Source organism: Diaphorina citri, unplaced genomic scaffold, assembly GCF_000475195.1.
Source record: "Diaphorina citri unplaced genomic scaffold, Diaci psyllid genome assembly version 1.1 scaffold348, whole genome shotgun sequence".
Lineage (NCBI taxonomy): Eukaryota > Metazoa > Arthropoda > Insecta > Hemiptera > Psyllidae > Diaphorina > Diaphorina citri.
In genome coordinates, this window is record NW_007377783.1 from 95426 (window position 1) to 118254 (window position 22829).

Here is a 22829-nt window from a genome sequence, read left to right on the forward strand (position 1 = left end):
AACACATTATTGTGCTGCCTGCAAGGGAGCTTTGCTAGGAACATTAAAACATTTGATGTGACGTCATCGTGTACGCGACCGTATGCGGTGACGTCAGAGTTCAAGATTTACCGGTGTTTTTATAATCGATTTATCTCGGGATCTAGAAGTCGTAGAAGGAAAAGGAAAAATCCAATAGACCTTATTTTTCCTGCTCTTTGACTTTGAAACATCACCCAAGTAAGCGCAATTGTTCTATATTCTGAGAGTAGCATGTCCATTGTTATTTCAAACACTACGAGGACTTATGAGCAAACACTACGAGATACTATGAGCTTATTGTTCTATTTTTGTTGAGTTTCTTGTTGTAAGTTTTACTGTTGCCAAAGATTTCTAAAAAATATACCAAGGCGCATTCCTGGCACATGAAGATATCCTGCTAGGCGAAGGGGACTCCTTTTTGTTGAGTTTCTTGTTGTAAGTTTTACTGTTGCCAAAGATTTCTAAAAAATGTACCAAGGCGCATTCCTGGCACATGAAGATATTCTGCTAGGCGAAGGGGACCTTATAATTGGCTACTCTTCATTGGACTGTGAAATTACAATGAAAATATTGAAATGTCGAAATTCGAAGGAGCTGTTTCTTCTGATCAGATTTTGGACTACCAAAAAATCGTCTTGGTCTTTTTGCACCGGAAGCCTGACTCGATGGGATTTTTGCGACTGTAACATCATCACTAAACCCATCATCAAAGGCTGACCTACAAAGTAAATACTGATGACTAGTGATGACATACTCGTACAGACATAAAGAGGGTAGTATACTCCTATCCTACCAAAGTCGATGGTGGGATTCGAACCCGGGACCTTCTGCATGGCAAGCAAGCACGTTAAAAACCACACACTTTGAAGGAGCTAAATGTCGAATCTAGGGGAGGTTTTCTCGTTAAACCCCCTTACTTACCGAAAACTCGACAATAGTAAGTAGGTGGCTTGCCTCATTGGAAGCGAAAACGCGCGACTTTTAGTCGTCTGCAAAACAAAACCTATAAAAATGATCGAGAGTCTGTACTCTGTAGCGGATCTGTGCGGTTTTGCAGGCGACTACATGGACCAACCGTGCCCCCATTGGAAGCGTAAACGCGCGACTTTTAGTCGTCTGCAAAACAAAACCTATAAAAATGATCGAGAGTCTGTTACTCTGTAGCGGATCTGTGCGGTTTTGCAGGTGACTACGAAGCACGTTACCACTGGACCAACCGTGCCCCCATTGGAAGCGTAAACGCGCGACTTTTAGTCGTCTGCAAAACAAAACCTATAAAAATAATCGAGAGTCTGTACTCTGTAGCGGATCTGTGCGGTTTTGCAGGCGACTACGCTCTACTAAAAGAAAAGGCGTTTACGATTCCAATTATCCAATGTGCGACGGACTTCTATGTATAAGGATTCTAAGACCACGAGCAGATCGGCATACTGTGTATGGGTTTTCCTCTTCGTACAAGCTAACCCAACTTTTAAGGCTATTGTTTTGTCCCCACACTTAAGCCTCGGTGTTTGCCGAAATTCAGGGCTGTTTGCCTCTACACCTACGCCATTACTTTAAGAAATGGCGTTGATGGAAGAAGTGGGCTTTGGAGCAACCGTGCCCCCATTGGAAGCGTAAACGCGCGACTTTTAGTCGTCTGCAAAACAAAACCTATAAAAATGATCGAGAGTCTGTCAGTCTGTACTCTGGAGCGGATCTGTGCGGTTTTGCAGGCGACTACGCGTTACTAAAAGAAAAGGCGTTTACGCTTCCAATAATCCAATGTGCGACGGACTTCTATGTATAAGGATTCTAAGACCACCAGCAGATCGGCATGCTGTGTATGTTCCTGGTTTTCCTCTTCGTACAAGCTAACCCAACTTCTAAGGCTATTATTTTGTCCCCACACTTAAGCCTCGGTGTTTGCCGAAATTCAGGGCTGTTTACCTCTACACCTACGCCATTACATAAAGAAATGGCGTTGATGGAAGAAGTGGGCTCTTAGTGTACGGAATTAGCTTTCCCCTTTTTGAGAATCTCGCAGACGCCACTGCGGCACGCACACTTTGTGCGGTCAATTCTCAGAACAGGCGAGAATTTGAGACATGAGAGAAGGATGAAATCTGTACCCCATAATGAGTTATTTCTGTCTGAAGACATAAATTATGGGATAACTTGTCTGAAATCTCGGTACCGCTCAGTTCGAGTCAGCACATGAAATGCCTGTGCAATCTCAACAGTCTGAATGCAACTACATTTACTTTGTACACCTATGTATTTCTTATGTATTTGTACATGTATGTATTTCTTGTGTATTTGTACATAGAAACATGTACGTTGTATGACTGTATGTACTCACTTGTGCATACAAACATGATTGTATCGTGTATACTGAAGTAAAAGGACGAGTTAGTAGATGTACATTATCGGGCGGACACACAGTCTTATGTTGGTTTTAGATATGACACTGTAAACCACACGTTGAGACAAAAAGAGAACTTTTTGCCCGATCAACTGAACAACAATGGATGTCAACATAAATTTCAAGACCCCTGGACTTTCCAAAATGGACTAGCATACAGTTGGCAAAGTCGACAGGAGAATGTAAATCCAGGGTAACAAAATTATAACAAGTAAATTAAAAATTCAAGCTAAACCATATTCTCCAAGTTTGCCCTATATTACAACTTAAGTAATGATGATCCAAGTGCGCCATATGTTACAACTTCAGTAATGTGCCCTAACTACGGCCTATATTACAATGTTGGCCTAAGTGCGCCCTATATTACCTACACCTAAGTAATGGTGGTTCAAGTGTGCCCTTTATTACACCTTAAGTAAAGGTAACCTAAATGCGCCCTATATTACAGTATTACACCTTCAGTAATGGTGCCCTAAGTGCACTCTATTTAGATCTGTAGAATCTGGTTCTTTAGTTGTTGTTGAACCAGGAATTCCTCCTGGATGTTGGAGGAGGTAAACCTAGGAAGTGAAATCTAAAAGGTGTTCAAAGAACAGATGTCAAAAGAAAAAGAACCTGTACTCTTGGATCTAGGTGACTTTATCCCCACTTTCCAGATTCCTACAAGTATGTTACCATCCTTACATCCTATTCAAAAATTCCAACTTACGTAAACGTATCTCATGTGTCCCTTGTTGTCATAGCAACCAGTAGGCGTAAATTTTTAAGATATTAGTACGATAAACATAAGCACACTTCAAAATAACCTAATAAATAACTTAGCACATGTCACGCGGTGTTCAGAAATAAAATACATGATGTATTATATCCCCAATTCCAATGGGATAGAGGTGCCTAAAGAGGGTCGTGCTCGTGAGTCAAAATCAGGGGGGGCCCGGCCTCAAAGTTGAATGTCTGAATTTTCGGAGTGAAAAATCATTGAAGTATCAAAGGTGGACACTTTAAATGTCATGTTAAACTTCATTATTTGGCAGACAAGCTCAACAGATGAATCGGTTTGTTTCATAACCCTCAAACGGTTTATTCGAGTTTGATGAAATTAGGCAAAAATGTTTAGTACAAAAGGCAGTTTCTCATAAGATTTTGGCCTCGATCGGGCCTTGGGAGCTCCGCAGGCTCCCTTTTTCCGAATGATTTCCAATTTTATACCTACAGTCTACTGAACCAATAGTTTAAAGAGGGGGTGAAAGAGCGAGTTATTTCCCTCTTATTTTTGATTCTCACCTTGTTCAATATATGAAATAAAATTTGCTTAAAGTTTAAGGGAAGTGGGAGAAAAGTTGAGGTGAAAATGCCGGAAAACCATAAAACCCTATTTCGTGTTAATATAGGCCAGGCGGCGTGGCGCTTCGAACTCTTGACATTCGCGCGCCTCCCGGCACACTTGATTGCTAAATAAATGTGTATTTCACTTCTGTGACTCCAACCACCCTGTATATCAAACGACACCAGAGCAGAGACACTGGTTGCGTGGTCCTAATTCGAATTCCCTCACCCGCATAATACTCTTAAGGAGTTGCTACATCCGGACTTGTAATCTAGAGGTCTAATTCGAATTCCCTCACCCGCATAATACTCTTAAGGAGTTGCTACATCCGGACTTGTAATCTAGAGGTCGCTGGTTCATTAGGAATGCATATCAGCATGGAGTGTGCTATTACCAAGTTTACCTTATAACATATCATCAGGGAGAAAAAGCTGGGTCATATTCACACCCATCATAATGGCAAGCATACTTTATACAAGCATATTATATCCATACTATGTACAAACATACTATACTATGTAAGTGTGCATTGGTATTATGTAGTTTGCGATGACACTGATGTGTCATTCCATTAGAGACAAATGGAAAAACTTGGGTGTTTTACTCCGTTGTAGGTATAGGTAAATATGTACATGTATTGACAAGCTCATCAAATTCACTTTTTTCGACCCTTTTTCGAAAAAGGGTTGATGCTCCGAAAGTCCAATCTCAGGACACACTAACAGATTACTATAGACAAACCAAATGCAATTTTATCGTCCATTTAAAACTCAGATCTCTCTTCGTTCATTCAGTTTAAATAACCTAATAGAGATTGTACAAAGGAAGATAAATGACACTGATGTGTCATTCCATTAGAGACAAATGGAAAAACTTGGGTGTTTTACTCCGTTGTAGGTATAGGTAAATATGTACATGTACATGTATTGACAAGCTCATCAAATTCAGTTTTTTCGACCCTTTTTCGAAAAAGGGTTAATGCTCCGAAAGTCCAATCTCAGGACAAACTAACAGATTACCTACTAGACAAACCAGATGCAATTTTATCATCGATTTAAAACTCAGATCTCTCTTCGTTCATTCAGTTTAAATAACCTAATAGAGATTGTACAAAAGAAGACAATTATCGAACACGACAGCTTACCTTATTTTCGAATAAATTACCTCTAAATTACGAAAAAAGTAAATAATAGATGACAATATAGCTTAAGTGTAAAATGGTGTACATTGAAGCCTTGACATCATCATTACAAAGTCTAATAAGGACAACTTCCAGGTTGACCTGTCTCTATTAACGACATGGAATCCAGACAAAATGATACACGCTAGAACGGAAATAAATCATTTAAACAACACAACCAAGAGGAGACCCCTACTCTTACTCAAAATATGACATTTAAACAAGTGTGCCATAATGAAAATAGTAAGAATGCTATTGATCACGATGGAAACTCAATCCCTACTAACCTACTTAATGTAAACACACTAACCACTATAAGATAAAAGACCGTATAACACATAATTATGATAATTGATAAGACAAAATCAATTAAAGAAGAAATTTGAAACAAATAGATACTTAATAGACTTTCAATCAACAGACATTTCTTACAATGCCGAACTGGGTAGACAATGTAGACATTCCATATGAAATTCCATTATAAAACACGAAATTCCACAAATGAATGAAAACAATGCCGAATTTCACATAAAACACAACGGAATATTGAAGTATATTCAGAAACATACAATGTCTGGTCTATTAAAATTCTAGTCCCGTCTGTCTTAATTCAATCATATTTGTTGTGAATGATGGAGATATTAAACCTGATGTGCATACATTTACCAACGAGCACATAATATGGGTAGGTACGTGCGACAGATCTTACAGTGGTGGATGACGAAATTGACAGAGTATAAAGATCGATTGGCTGTCTTAATTCAATCATATTTGTTGTGAATGATGGAGATATTAAACCTGATGTGCATACATTTACCAACGAGCACATAATATGGGTACGTGCGACAGATCTTACAGTGGTGGATGACGAAATTGACAGAGTATAAAGATCGATTGAAAAATTGAACATTTGCCCCCAAAAAAGGGCCGGGAGCCAGAAAACGGATTCCGTAATCTGGAACCAGAAATATTTACTGTCATAAAAGAACGGAAATTCATAAAGTTACCAAGCTCAAACACATAATATGGGTACGTGCGACAGATCTTACAGTGGTGGATGACGAAATTGACAGAGTATAAAGATCGATTGGAAAATTGAACATTTGAACGGATTCCGTAATCTGGAACCAGACATATTTACTGTCATAAAAGAACGGAAATTCATAAAAGTAATTGATATAAAGCTTGATAAAGTAACCAAGCTCGAATGACAGTTTTAATACATGATGCAAGCGCCGAAAAGGAGGAGGAGAAAGTAACCAAGCTAGACAAAGTCAACAATATAAAGACGGAATCAATTTTATTCAAGTTCGAAATACATAAAAGTCTCTGTTCTGTGATTTCTGAGATCATGTGCGGGATCCTTTTCTCCGCCCGTTCCCGCTCCATTCTCCACGACACTAGTTGAGTTTCCTCTATTATTGTGATTATGAGGAACTTGCAAATAGTTCCAATTGAGCTCACTAGGTCACAGCGGTATAGTGCTTTGACAGGACCGTGTCTTTCCCATAATGACCGAATGTCCGACTACCCAGTATCCTCGTATTGTATTCATATTCGCATGGAGTTCCTCTTTGCCCAAATTTCGCCAATTTTGTCGTTCTTTTCCACATTCGTGTATTCCATCAAAAATTTTCAACTTTGTTTCTTTCATCAATTGGGGCGAACAACTCTGATACGTTTGAATGTGTCTGATGTTTGCACCTAACTGTGAATCAACAGGCTCATTTCGAGTATAAATAGGTACATTTCTTTGGGAATCAATTTATGATCCGCGCAGTTTGCAGAAATTCGGCGGAATTTGACAACACCCACTGTATGTACTTTATAGTTTGTACCGACAAACTGACATGCCTATATCTTTCACTGAATCTTTACCATGACCTATGCTTTCTCTCACGCCTCTTTCCTCGAATCATCGAATGTGCTAATATTAGCCTTAGAACCATCAATTACGGTCGAAAATTGCCTGCTATGTGCTTGTACATTTCTCCCGTTCCCCCTCCATTCTCCACGACACTAGTTGAGTTTCCTCTATTATTATGATTATGAGGAACTTGCAAATAGTTCCAATTCCAATTGAGCTCACTAGGTCACAGCGCTTTGACAGGACCGTGTCTTTCCCATAATGACCGAATGTCCGACTACCCAGTATCCTCATATTATTGTATTCATATTCGCATGGAGTTCCTCTTTGCCCAAATTTCGCCAATTTTGTCGTTCTTTTCCACATTTGTGTATTTCATCAATATTTTTCAACTTTGTTTCTTTCATCAATTGGGGCGAAACACTCTGATACGTTTGAATGTGTCTGATGTTTGCACCTAACTGTGAATCAACAGGCTCATTTCGAGTATAAATAGGTACATTTCTTTGGGAATCAATTTATGATCGGCGCAGTTTGCAGAAATTCGGCGGAATTTGACAACACCCAATGTATGTACTTTATAGTTTGTACTGACATGCCTATGTTTCACTGAATCTTTACCATGACCTATGCTTTCTCTCACGCCTCTTTCCTCGAATGTGCTAAAATTAGCCTTAGAACCATCAATTACGGTCGAAAATTGCCTGCTATGTGCTTGTACATTTTCCCCCCCTCGCAAAACGTAAACTTCTCAAATACTTTTTGCACAATCTTGTAGCATATGATTTATTACACACGTAATGCTTTCTATACCCGCCACGCATAGAAATAATACTTTCGTCTTTCCGCCATATATTCCCAATTCCTTATACAATATGTTACGCTCAATCAGCGAAATTGAAAAGGAATAGGTATTCCGTGGTTTGGCACTTTCAAAATGCACTGTTTGTCATTTCGCAGATTGATCCTAACATAACTTACACCTTACACCCCCAAATCCTTACAATCATAATAGGTACATATCTTAGGGTCATTGAAGGAAACAATCGGTCCGCGGTCTGGTATTTTCTCAATGCATAATTGCATATATTGCATACCTATATTGAGAGATTTCGGAGATTGAGCCCAACATAACGCAGATACATTTTTCAACTTCTCACTTACCTATTAAATTTCGCGGTCAATGAGAGAAAAAATCAAAAACAACCTCTCGATGGCCGCGGCCTTCTAGCATTTTGTAATTTTCGCCGATTGAGCCTAACATAATATACAATCCATTCTCAATTTCTCACATACACTTACTTTACATCGTGTTATATTGGGACGTGACTAGTGATTGGAATTACATTTCTTGTGTTAATCGGACATTTCGGGGAAAATAAATTCTGAAAAAATTCGACTGTTTTGACTTTTTTTTCTTCGACTGTTTTTAGAACTCTATGGAGCTACTAGGACCTAAAATTGATTATTTTGACAACTCGAAGATTGTAAATTATTATTTCAGTTTTTTAAAGAAAGATTCACATAATATAAACTTCATCAGCACTATGACAAAGGGTAATTAAGCCCACAAGCGACACTCAGACTTCATAGGGTTATTAGAAACCTCTGGTTTATGATGGTCATTACAAGGAGCTCAAGTAAGTTTTTTTTTGTTTGTTTTTTTTTTTGTTTTTTTTGTTTTTTTTTTTTTTAATGTATAAAACACTTAAATAAATTTAAATTACTGGGAGTTAAGCACAGTGTTATGTGAGTACCATATCCCAGTTACAAGTACGAAAGTACCATAATAAAAATCACGAAATTGATCAGAATTAGAAAGAAGGGGAGGGAGAGAGGGAGGGAGAGGGAGAGGGAGAGGGAGAGAGAGGGAGAGAAAGAAGGAAAGTCTAACAGAGAGAGAGAGAGAAAGAGAGAGAGATGAAGTGTTAGGGATGGCATTTGTTTCAAAATGCTCTCATTATTTTTCAACGCAGAAACCATTAAAAATTTTAAATTATGTATATGAATAGGAAAGTAATGCAGGGTGTCCAATTAGTATGTCAAAGTACCTACAGTGTTGTCATTATGTAGGCGGGTCACCGAATGAAGGAAAAAATTCTCGTCACTAAAAGCTGTGGCAGAGATACAATGATGTTAAACGGTTAAACCATCTTTTTTTTAAAAACGTCATTTGCCGCGCGCGTCGAGCAGAGACGCCGCAGACTCGACTTGGCCGTACACTTCTATACGCACGAGAAAGAGGTGAGTCGAATCATGGGAACCGTCAAATAATGAGATTTTTCGGGGTCGAGTGGAACACATCACATGCCTTCAGGCACACTCCATTCCTTGCCACTCTGAGGATTTGGTTTAGGGGCAAACAGCCCTCAAAAGGATGGGATGGGCTTCTACGAATCTATCTACTGTGGCAAAAAATGTACACCAAAGAATTATGCTCATTAAGAAATATTGGTCTTTTGGGGTGTCCTTTTTCTGAGCAAGATACTCGGTAAGGACCCGTTCCCACTTGTGAGTTTCATCCGATTTTTTTCAAGAATGTCCTGTAGGCAATGTAATTTAAATGAGAGTGTTCCCACTCCACACGACACGATTTTTACTTTCGTTATCCTATAGGAAGGAAAGAGTCGAATCATGGGAACCGTCAAATAATGAGATTTTTCGGGGTCGAGTGGAACACATCACATGCCTTCAGGCACACTCCATTCCTTGTCACTCTGAGGATTAGATTTAGGGGCAAACAGCCCTAAAAAGGATGGGATGGGCTTCTACGAATCTATCTACTTGGGCAAAAAATGTAAATACACCAAAGAATTTTGCTCATTAAAAAATATTGGTCTTTTGGGGTGTCCTTCTTCTGAGCAAGATTCTGAGTTTCATCCGATTTTTTCAAGAATGTCCTGTAGGTAATGTAATTTAAACGAGAGTGTTCCCACTACACACGACACGATTTTTTTTCCCCCAACGACAAGTGGGACGGGCCTTAACGGGACTTTACAGCTCACATTATTTACTCTGTTCCTCACAATAGTCACTCTATCTCTCCTCCACAGCTGGAGAGTTGGCTGGATGAGCTACGCGTGGAGAAGGACGCTTGTGAGGAAGCACCGGAGAGTTTAGACGCTACTCAGCGACTCCTGGATCAATGGTCGCAGCAGAGAGCGGCCTCACTGGATGCTTGCCATAGTACTATCGCTCAGGGAGAGGCGCTACTCGCTGAACTCAAGTAAGTGGAAAGTTTATTTGATAGACGCTACTCAGCGACTCACGTTGGAGAATGGCCTAATGGCTAAGTTCCACATCATATATACACCTTACTCCTGGTAAAGCTAGTGGTTATAGCACGTAAAATACACCAGTTGCATTATTGAAGCTAAGCAACGTTTTGTGTGGTTGGTATCCGGCTGGGTGATTAACTCGGTGACGTGCTGCTGGCTTTTCTCGGTTCCACTCAGGAATATAATATTCCGGTTCGTTTTTGTTAAGCTACGCCGAACAAGACCACTAAATGGATGAGTGACATGAACGGCCATGCCTTAAGGATTTACTAGCGGAAACCCGGAGCGAAGCGACGGATTTCGGCTAGTAAAGAATGAGAATTAAATTCGAAAAAAAACACACATTCGGTTTAGCGGAAGAACTCTTAGAATCCTCCCACACATAGAAAAAATTTTAATAATATTCCTTTCTTTTCAGATTGTTAATTTCTTTTCAAGATAACAGAAGCTCGGTGTTTTAGAATTTTATTAAATGAATTAAAGAAATAAAATGGATTACGAAATCGGTCCTCTGGTCCATTTCTAAAGAAAATACCTAATCTCCAAGTTTAAATAAGAAGTTTGGCTATATTATGCATAGCAAGGTCGATTTTAAATAAACATTTAACTCTGCATCATCTGCTGGGGAAGAATACTTATTTGAAGATCCGGGATCAAATATTAACTACATAATATGTAGCTTGAAGGATTTGCAGTAAATTTAAATTGTTTTATTTGTTTGTTTTTCTAGGAAAGAGATTGCAAAGCCTCTTTGTTTTAATTGCCAGTAATAATAGTAATTATTTAATTTAAATTAATTATAGACATGAGTCAGAGCAGGGACTTAACATATGATAGCGAGGCTCCTAATATACAGGGTGTTCATAAAGTGTTTGCTTTACATAATATGATAGTGTGGCTCCCAATATACCTACAGGGTGTTTAATTATTTATAAAGTATTCCCAAGTTTAAATAAGAAGTTAGGCTATATTATGCATAGCAAGGTCGATTTTAAATAAACATTTAACTCTGCATCATCTGCTGGGGAAGAATACTCCTTTGAAGATCCGGGATAAAATATTAACTACATAATATGTAGCTTGAAAGATTTGCAGTAATTTAAATTGTTTGATTTGTTTGTTTTTACTAGGAAAGAGATTGCAAAGCCTCTTTGTTTTAATTGCCAGTAATAATAGTAATTATTTAATTTAAATTAATTATAGACATGAGTCAGAGCGGGGACTTAACATATGATAGCAAGGCTCCTATAATATACAGTGTGTTTATAAAGTCTTTGCTTTACATAATATGATAGTGTGGCTCCCAATATACCTACAGGGTGTTTGATTATTTATAAAGTGTTTAGGAAAGAGATTGCAAAGCCTCTTTGTTTTAATTGCCAGTAATAATAGTAATTATTTAATTTAAATTAATTATAGACATGAGTCAGAGTGGGGACTTAACATATGATAGCAAGGCTCCTAATATAAAGTGTGTTCATAAAGTGTTTGCTTTACATAAATGTGGCTCCCAATATACCTACAGGGTGTTTAATTATTACTTTTTTATAAAGTGTTCCCCAGGGATGAATTTCTCGAGAGTGGCTTAGGAGCTGCTTAGAATTTAGAATACCTAACGAGAAATAGGGATTTTTAAAGATATTGGATAGAGGGAACTGTAACTGCTAAGGTCTTATCGTCACTAAAGCGAACAGAGAAGGAAGACAGGATAGGAGAAAGCCAACCGTTCCGAGAACAAATCTTATCTGACTAACTAAATTAGACCTACTTTGTCGCCCCGGGCGGTAAAAATCGAACCCGCGACCTAGCGCTTACAAGGCAGACGCACTAACCTTCAAGCTAACTAGGCTGGCAAGGGATTTTTTTCTTTCTCTTCAATCTCTTCGAAAAATGGCGAGATCTCCATTTCATGGTTTTTGCGGCCCGCCAACTCTCTACCTTGGTCTCTTGCGGCCCTCGGGTGCCCTAAGGTTGGACAACCCTGGTTTAAGGTGTTGGCATATTAGCATGATTAAATTATACGATTGAAAGATTATGTTGATGTGTACAGTGTGGTGTTTCAAGAAATATTTTTACTTTCTATTAGTACAGTTATATAGCTTCGCCATAATAGTAATGAGAAAGTATTTTAATCGGTCCAAATTTTCTAATTCGGGTTTATTGAGGGCCAAAGTGAGGATCATTCGAAAGAAAAACGAGGACATTTTCAATACAAAATAGTCTAAAGGTCTATTAGTACAGTTATATAGCTTCGCCATAATAGTAATGAGAAAGTATTTTAATCGGTCCAAATTTTCTAATTCGGGTTTATTGAGGACCAAAGTGAGGATCATTCGAAAGAAAAATGAGGACATTTTCAATACAAAATAATCTAAAGGGGGAGGAAGGAAATTGATTCTCACCTTGTTCAATATATGAAATAAAATTTGCTTAAAGTTAAAGGGAAGTGGGAGAAAAGTTGAGGTGAAAATGCCGGAAAACCGTAACACCCTATTTCGTGTTAATATAGGCCAGGCGGCGCGGCGCTTCGAACTCTTGACATTCGCGCGCCTCCCGGCACGCTTGATTGCTAAATAAATATGTGTTTCACTTCTGTGACTCCGTTGATTCTCACCTTGTTCAATATATGAAATAAAATTTGCTTAAAGTTTAAGGGAAGTGGGAGAAAAGTTGAGGTGAAAATGCCGGAAACCATAAAACCCTATTTCGTGTTAATATAGGCCGGGCGGCGCTTCGAACTCTTGACATTCGCGCGCCTCCCGGCACGCTTGATTGCTAAATAAATATGTGTGTCACTTCTGTGACTCCGACCACCCTGTATATCAAACGACACCAGAGCAGAGACACTGGTTGCGTGGTCCTAATTCAAATGCCCTCACCCGCATAATACTCTTAAGGAGTTGCTACATCCGGACTTGTAATCTAGAGGTTGCTGGTTCATTAGGAATACGGTTTAATTTGATTAGCTCAGTACGTGTGGATCTAAATCGCGTTTTAATTTGTTCAAATCGCGTTACACAGTTATTTCGCTTTGGTGGTTCCTCTTTTGCATTTTGTGTTAATGAGGTGGGATATTTTGTAAGTGTGTTTTTATCCTGATGCTTTGGAAAACACTCACGATAATTCAAATATTTTACATCCCTCTTATTTGGGGGGATCGCTCCTCTCCAAAGTTTGCACACCGCTGGAACACAGAAATACATCATGATGTATTATCCCTAATTAGGCGGAGAGGGGGTGAGTGGGGAGTGGGGACCCTTGTTATAGGGCTCCCTAATGAAAGGGGAAAGAAGGGAATATTGTCTCTAATGAACAAGAAAAGGGGGCCCCAGAATAAAACTACTTAACACGTCAATTTACGAGGTGACAGTTTTGTTGAGAAAACAATGAAATATCAGAAATAATAATAAATATCACTTATCAGATATATGTCTCGTCTACTGCCAGACTGAGGGAATTATTAGACTTCTTTTGTTGACATGGAATTAGTTGACAATGTTCTTTTGTTGACTTGCTTGTTTATGTTTTTGTTGATGTTCGTTGTTCAGTTTAATTAAAGAAAAGAAATGTACAACTACAAATCAAGACGTTGGATTAATTAAAAATCGATTAGCAATTTCGAAATTGGCATTCGTGCCAAAGATAAAATAGGAATTGAGCCTTAAAAGGTCCAAAAAGCTCAATTAGCTCAGAAACTATTCAACAAGTTTTTACCCTGAATATTTGTGTACCTGCGTTGGCCTTCGGTAATGGAGTTTGGTTATTCCTCAAAAATTGTCTAATCATTTGAGAGCTGATGTTACACAGTTATTTCGCTTTGGTGGTTCCTCTTTTGCATTTTGTGTTAATGAGGTGGGATATTTTGTAAGTGTGTTTTTATCCTGATCCTGATGCATTGGAAAACACTCACGATAATTCAAATATTTTACATCAGAAAAAGAGACACCAATAAATCAAATAAAATTAGAATACACATTTAAAAACAAAATGATATAAAAAAAAAACAGCAGTTGTTTTCTTTTTACTCTGTGATTCACTCCATTTTTTCATGCATTTTATTTCGTATACAGGGTGTCTTCAAACTTCAAACCCGAATCACATCCTTATCGCTCCGGTAGTATAGGGGTTTAGCTACTACAGGGATGTTTTATTATGTCTGAAACCTGAATCATGGTGGGAAATTTTGAAATACTTTGTATATATACGTAATAGGTTTGTATCAGTCTTCGTCACCTCTTCTTCTTCTTTTTTCTTCGCCTTTTCCCGAGTAAAAACAGGGTCGGCGTTTTTCGTCAGCCTCTCAATCAGCCCTAGCTAGGATGATTGCTTTGGGCTGACATTTGGTTTTGGCCACAAATTTTACGAGTGAACCTTTGCTGTTTTTTTTTTCAAGGGAAAATTCAGCCTGGTATACTCCCTGTTTAAAGTCCCCCAGCCAGACTAAGCTGGTTTACTCCCTGTTTAAGGTCCCCCAGCCAAACATAGCTGGTCTACTCCCTGTTTAACGTCCCCCAGTGGTCCAGTGAGACATGTTATCATTATATTTATATCAAATTAAATGGATTAATATTGAATTCATTGTTGGTCCAGTGAGACATGTTATCATTAGATTTATATCAAATTAAATGGATTAATATTGGATTCATTGTTGGAATGTGTGGTCTGACCCATCCTGTATGTGATAAGTTGTCTAGGTATGATTTAGCCTGGTCAGAGTTCAAGTCCTTAATAGAATCGGTCAATAGTAACGCTACCCGCTTCGTCTAATCAGAGAACCTCTAATTTACACTCGTTCTTCAATATTAGGAATGGTCTTTCTAATTTCTTATCTTGCCAATATGTTTGTTCTTCCTAATCGTGCAGTAGTTCGCGTTGATCGTTCTTTTTTTTTTAATCAATTTTCTTGTGGTCGGATTTTTTTTTATCAAGTGTATTTGAGTTTTTTTCTTGTGGTCAGTTATTTCTTTGTTTTTGGAACTTGTTAATGGATTCTATTGTGATTTCAAATAGAGTTTGTATCTCTTCTGTCGTACCGTCCCTTCGTGTCGCGGCGTCTTTTAGCGGATGTTTTTATTACCTTTTTGGGTTTTTGAATGCTCTTTTTTGATCTAAATCGAAAGTCATAAATGTTTTTGTGGTGAAAAAAAGAGGCCTTTTTAACAAAATTCTGACCTTATTCCTGTTTAAACTTGTCGTGTGCTCAAAAAGGTTTTCGCTTTGTTTGTAGACAAACATTTTTTCATTAATACCTCCATAGTCTATACGTCAATATTTTTCTTATTTTAAGTACTTTTTAAATACCTTCATACCTACTCATATTACGGTTGATTTCCATTTTCATATCTTTTGATCTCAATTGTTTTCAACCCTTGTTTATTTGTATTTTTTAAATACCTCTATTTATTTATTTTTATTCAATTACCATACATAATATGAGTTGTTGGCCCAATACAATACTAACTTCAATGTCTTCAGTCTTCAACCTATTTCTATTTGAATAATTTGAATTTTTCTGAATTGGCGCGCGTTTTGTCAGTTAAGTCTGGTTTTTTTGAAACCAGACTTAACTGACAAAACTTAATTTGATTCTCGTGTGTGTTTTGAAACAATTTTATTAATATTTTTCCGAACTAGAGTTTTTATTATTATTTTTGTGTTGGACAATGTTTTATTATTTTTTGTGTGTTTTGTTTTGGATGAAGTAGGCCAACATTTCAGAAGTGGTGGATGTTCTTTTTTTTTTGTGATTATTAATCTCTCATGTTTTCTTCTAAGTAAATGATGTTTTTATAAAGTAGTAAATCACTTTTAATAATAAAAATAATAATAATTGTTAATTTCTTTTCAAGATAACAGAAGAAGCTTGGTGTTTTAGAATTTTATTAAATGAATTAAAGAAATAAAATGGATTACGAAATCGGTCCTCTGGTCCATTTCTAAAGAAAATACCTAATCTCCAAGTTTAAATAAGAAGTTTGGCTATATTATGCATAGCAAGGTCGATTTTAAATAAACATTTAACTCTGCATCATCTGCTGGGGAAGGATACTTATTTGAAGATCCGGGATAAAATATTAACTACATAATATGCAGCTTGAAGGATTTGCAGTAAATTTAAATTGTTTTATTTGTTTGTTTTTCTAGGAAAGAGATTGCAAAGCCTCTTTGTTTTAATTGCCAGTAATAATAGTAATTATTTAATTTAAATTAATTATAGACATGAGTCAGAGCAGGGACTTAACATATGATAGCGAGGCTCCTAATATACAGGGTGTTCATAAAGTGTTTGCTTTACATAATATGATAGTGTGGCTCCCAATATACCTACAGGGTGTTTGATTATTTATAAAGTGTTTCCCAGGGATGAATTTCTCGAGAGTGGCTTAGGAGCTTAGAATTTAGAATAACGAGAGTGGCTTAGGAGCTTAGAATTTAGAATAACGAGAGTGGCTTAGGAGCTTAGAATTTAGAATAACGAGAGTGGCTTAGGAGCTTAGAATTTAGAAATAAAAATATAAAACCAAAGAAAATTTTTTAAAAAAAACTTAAAAAATTTTTTTTTTTTTTTTTTTTTTTTTTTTTTTTTTTTTTTTTTCACTCTAGACTTGATTATAAATATAACTTGGGCTAGCGGCTAGACTATGCTAATATTGCATCAAAAGAAGAAAAAATAAGAAACATATAAACATAATCATGCCCTTTTGTTATTAAGGATGCATCAAAGGTGCCAAGGTACAAGGATCCGATTATAAAGGTGACCTAGGTATTCAGCAAAAAAAAAAAAAAAAAAAAAAATCACCGTCCAAAAATTTTCAAGCATCCAAAAATAATTTAATGTTAAAACAACAATAAAAAGTAGATATGCATGTAGGCCTACAGACATGGGATATTTTAACAGTGTCGAATAAAGTTAAACTAGTGATATTTAGTGTGGATTAAACTAAAAATAGTAATACATGTTCAGTGTCAAAAAAAAAAAAATCACCGTCCAAAAATTTTCAAGCATCCAAAAATAATTTAATGTTAAAACAACAATAAAAAGTAGATATGCATGTACTCGTACAGCATGTAGGCCACAAGAGTACAGACCTAGTGATATTTTAACAGTGTCGAATAAAGTTAAACTAGTGATATTTAGGGTGGATTAAACTAAAAATAGTAATACATATTCAGTGTTTAATAATGTAAAACTAGTGATATATCGCGGTCCCTAGCCATGCGCTACCGACACTTGGCCACGCCGAAGCGACACTTTGGCCAGTCCTGGTGTGGCTGCTACAAAGTCAGATATCTCGGATATAAGGTCAACTTTAGTCTCCTGCAGGAGCTATTCATTATGTTCCTTCAGTAAGTAAAACATACGAGCTTTGTAAAGAAAATTAATATCGTTCATTTTCGCTTCTATCCATATCTGATCGGGCCGTCGAGCTCGAAGGGTTAAATGGTACCTTTAGAAAAACTATTTGGAGACATCAAAGAAGAAGAAGAAAAGGGAAGAGGGAAAAGAAGGAAGACGAAGAAGAAAAAGAAGAAAACAGGTTTCATTTTCACGAACATGGGTAAAAAAAGAAGCAAAAAATGTCGGATATAAGGTCAACTTTAGTCTCCTGCAGGAGCTATTCATTATGTTCCTTCAGTAAGTAAAACATACGAGCTTTGTAAAGAAAATATTAATATCGTTCATTTTCGCATCTCTCCATATCTGATCGGACCGTCGAGCTCGAAGGGTTAAATGGTACCTTTAGAAAAACTATTTGGAGACGTCAAAGAAGAAGAAGAAGAAGAAAAGGGAAGAGGGAAAAGAAGGAAGACGAAGAAGAAAAAGAAGAAAAAAGGTTTCATTTTCACGAACATGGGTAAAAAAAAGAAGCAAAAAATGTGGATAAAACCTTTGAAAAAAATCTTTTAAAATAATTGTATTGTTTATTTTTGTTTTGTATAAACTCTTGACCCTGTAACCTATAAGGAACTAAAATGAGGGGAACCCGGTAAAATCATTGAAAACATAAAATTGAAAGAATCACTAAAAGGAAGGACACATGACTGTCTCCAGTAGCTAATTACCTAAATTACCTTCCTGTAGTCTGTCCAAAGGGTTCCTCATCTGGTTCCGATCTACGCTATAAATGAGGTAAAAAGCTATTGAAGTGAAAGTGCTTGTTTTGAATTTTGGAGGGTTTCCGAAACCTCATTTCAATTGAACGTTTTTGTAAAGGGATTTTTCCGTCTTCTAGCAGTATTTATTAATGAGGGTTTTTGTGGGGTTTTAAAAGTATTCTTTTAGTTGAACGGCTCGGTTGTTCAGGAGGTCATCAGGTGTACCTGAAATGTCTCCTCACTCCAAAAGTCGGTTTTATATGAGGCTAATGACCTAGCTGCCTGAATCTTCTGTTTAAAAGTTGATTGATGTGTTTTGTTGCCATATTCTCAAATTTTCTTTCCTCAGTAATAATGGTTTGTTCAAATTGATCCCAGGAGCAAGGTAAAGTCTTTGCCCTTGACAAATGAAGTTTTCTAATCTAATTTAGGGGTCTAATCTAGACCTCAAAAATTATGCAAACATGAATTCATCTGAATCATGTGGAAAAAATACGAGTAACCGCATTCCTTATCATCTTATCAATGTTGTCTATTTACTTTGGCTTTTAGGTCGATAACTTTATCTTCATCTGTGAGCGTTTTTTTTTTTTTTTTTTTTTTTTTTTAACTATGAACCTTTTTGAGGCTTTTATTGTGCCGCTTTCCGATATCCCAAGTCCCTATGTCCATTAAGCTTGTTGCAACTTGTTTAGGTATTCATGTAAAGTATTTACTATAAAATTGAGGTTTAAAATTTGGAAGTTATAAAGGATATTGGAAACTAGCGAAGAAACTGTTCAATGGTGAAGTACTCAAGTAATACCCTAATAAAACCCACAGTACTCATAATTGATGCTCTGATTGATCACTTTATTGATGCAACAGTTAGTGATGATGACTTGACGAGTATTAATGCAACAGTTATAACTGTACCCTATCATCTTGATTTGCTATGTTCACACTGCAAGATCAATTAATTTCAAGCAACATTATCAATTGTGTACAGCAAACTGATTATTGCTAAACGCCGTTTTGCATCAAGTCTTCACTTAACAGTACTTGGGTTTTCTTAATGGATTGTTCAACAGACTTCAACAGGGTTTCTCACTCTGAGGTATACTATTGATGATGCACTTCACGGGTCAAATAACATATTAGATTGGAGGAGTTGCAATTGAGAATATATTTTTAATAAAAGGTCGATTCCTACGTAAAAAGTTGTGAAAAATCCAAATCTGAGGTCAAAACTCCCAAAAAGTAACTTTAAAGGGTCGGAAATTCAATTTTCAACTGCCATTCTAATGAAAAAGTTCAAAGAGTTGTGACGTCAGATTTCACGTCAAAATGCGCAGAAACGCTTGCGCACAAACAAACCAAGTAAGCGCAACTGATCTATTAGCTCAAATATGTCTATATAGTATAAGGTGTACTGGTTAGCACGGTGGACTTTGGATCCGGAGGTTGGGGGGTTCGAGTCCAAATCAAGTCATAAAACTTGTCGAGGTGTATCAAGTGAAGAACGACATTTTTGTGATGAGCATTTAAATGGGGACATCCTTCACAAGAATTTCAAAGTTTAAACATATTTACTCGTACGTTATTCAGAGGAAATTTTGAAATACGATCTTCAAAATGTTTGACGTTCCAGTAGTAATGTAAATAAACTGTTTTATTATTGGACATCCTTCACAAGAATTTCAAAGTTTAAACATATTTACTCGTACGTTATTCAGAGGAAATTTTGAAATACGATCTTCAAAATGTTTAACGTTCCAGTAGTAATGTAAATAAACTGTTTTATTATTGTTTTTTTATGAGATTATGAGAGTACTTACCTGCACATACACAAGTACCTACTGTTTTAATAACTAACATAATGGCAAGTACTGCAAGTAGTAATATGTATAGTATCAACAACCACACATGTCTTTACATTAGTAGGTAACTAATGATATGTGACATAAATATCAGCAATCTTAAACATGTTCTACACCATATTATTGTCTCGGATAATGGCCAAATGTGTGATATAAAGAACACCAAGACGTGCCTAAACATATGTAACATTGTAACACATCCTAAAACAACGAGTAACATATTAATTTATTACATCTGAATGACCCATATATGTATACGTAACTCCGTGCAACATATTGTTTATGCATCCTATTATTTATCTGAATCCAACATTATGTCGAGATGTCAACCAGTCAATGTGTTCTTGTGCACTTTACCGGGTTTGTAATTCCTTTGTCAGGTTCGATGTCCGGCCACTGTTGATATTTTTGACCATGATCCGCATTCAAAAAGATGCATAAAGTTACTGAGTCTTCAAATTTGAATTTTTCTGAATTGGCGCGCGTTTTGTCAGTTAAGTCTGGTTTTTTTGAAACCAGACTTAACTGACAAAACTTAATTTGATTCTCGTGTGTGTTTTGAAACAATTTTATTAATATTTTTCCGAACTAGAGTTTTTATTATTATTTTTGTGTTGGACAATGTTTTATTATTTTTTGCGTGTTTTCTTGAGGATGAAGTAGGCCAACATTTCAGAAGTCGTTGTTGTTTTATTTTATTGTGTTATGAGAGTACTTACCTGCACATACACAAGTACCTACTGTTTTAATAACTAACATAATGGGAAGTACTGCAAGTAGTAATATGTATATCAACAATCACACATGTCTTTATATTAGTAGGTAACTAATGATATGTGACATAAATATCAGTAATCTTAAACATGTTCTACACCATATTATTGTCTCGGATGATGGCCAAATGTGTGATATAAAGAACTCCAAGACGTGCCTAAACATATGTAACATTGTAACACATCCTAAAACAACGAGTAACATATTAATTTATTACATCTGATTGACCCATATATGTATACGTAACTCCGTGCAACATATTGTTTATGCATCCTATTATTTATCTGAATACTGAGTTCATCCAACATTATGTCGAGATGTCAACCAGTCAATGTGTTCTTGTGCACTTCCTTTGTCAGGTTCGATTCCCGACGACTGTTGATATTTTTGACCATGATCCGCATTCAAAAAGATGCATAAAGTTACTGAGTCTTGGAAATTGCATTTAAAAACATTTGTGACAAGTATTCATTATTGCTCACTGTATTTTGATAATTTTTGGATACTTGTATAACCGAAAAAGGGACAAAGTAAGCGAAACTAGAGTCGGATGAGAGTCAACAATTAGTATCCATAAACTTATAACGGTAAGCAATAATGTCAATGCATAGGATGTCATATAAACCTAACCAATAAATCCAATAATCGCCATTCATTCCAACAATATTCATGTCCAAAGTGCAAACTTGAATTTCAAAAGTTCTAACTCGTTGTTCCTTAGTATCCATAAACTTATAACGGTAAGCAATAATGTCAATGCATAGGATGTCATATAAACCTAACCAATAAATCCAATAATCGCCATTGATTCCAACAATATTCATGTCCAAAGTGCAAACTTGAATTTCGAAAGTTCTAACTCGTTGTTCTCTCTGATTTCAGAAGCGTAGGTGTGAACACAGACATGGACTCGACAGGATCAGTGGCGGCCGTCGAGTCTGCTCTGGAGAGGCTCAATAAGCAGAGGGAGACACTAGAGCAGCTGTGGGCCTCGCGCAAACTGAGGCTGGATCTGTGTTTGAGACTGCGACTGTTTGAACGAGATGCTTTGGAAGTGTCTTCACAACTAGGTGAGATATAACTAGGCTTGCCAAATATCCGAAATGTCGATTCGGGACGTGACATATACTGCCTCTCCAACTGGGTCTGTCCTGTGCAGTATCCGTCCATGTCTCCGGATCCAACCCCATCTCTGTTACATCTTCCTTGATTTTGTCGTTCCATCTGAGTTTCGGCCTCCCCTTTGATCTTCGCCCACCGACATTTTCCAGCATCATAAAAATATATCCTTCAGTCTCTTTAATTCTTATTCCTTTCTTTTCAGAATTATGCTCCCGAGAGCTGGAAACGAATCAACTGGCGTCTGAAATGAGTGAGGCTGAAGATGCACTATGCACACATAATGAACAGTTCAGTAGAATTCAGGACAGTGTGTTCCAAGTGCTACTACAAGGCCAGGAATTAGCTCAGGTGATAAATAATATGCTGTTAATGCTCAATTTCTTGAGACTGAGAAAAGGCTTCTGCTTCTGGCCGTTAGATCTCTCAAATGAGCAAAGTAGAATAGAGTGGAGTAAAACGACTAAATACAGAGTGGAAAGCATACAGGGGGCACGGTTGGTCCAGTGGTAACGCGCTTGCTTGCCATGCAGAAGGTCCCGGGTTCGAATCCCACCAACGACAAAAATTTGTACTCGTTTTTCGATTGCAAATATTTTGACGGGTTACTTTCTGAAACGTATCAGTACTGACACCAAAATCTAATCCCTGAACCGGACGCGGTACGAAGGACATCAACGATTTACACTCGTATTTATGAACAAGAATGATTGCTCTTAGATCAGTCTCAGGTCAAAATTAACCAATCAAATGCCTTGAGACTATGCTTAGCACGAACTTAAGAGCTAGCATTTTGTTCATAAATATGTGTGTAAGATTTTTTTCAAGATTTTAAAAGATGAGTGTTCCACCGCCGTTTTTATTTCGTAGCAATGAAATAACTGCTACATTAGACGCATGTGG

General features: G+C 37.0%; 1 protein-coding gene across 1 annotated transcript in view; it reads left to right on the forward strand.

Annotated features, from left to right (window-relative positions):
- Nucleotides 1-8970: 8970 nt before the first annotated feature.
- The window catches only part of LOC103507879 (triple functional domain protein-like), a 31474-nt gene continuing 17615 nt past the window's right edge, over nt 8971-22829 (forward strand). The window contains exons 1-4 of the mRNA XM_008472394.3: nt 8971-9043; nt 9853-10025; nt 21690-21877; nt 22132-22277. Coding sequence (XP_008470616.2) covers nt 21712-21877; nt 22132-22277 — 312 coding nt within the window. The 5' untranslated portion in view covers nt 8971-9043; nt 9853-10025; nt 21690-21711. The remainder of the gene's footprint in view (nt 9044-9852; nt 10026-21689; nt 21878-22131; nt 22278-22829) is intronic.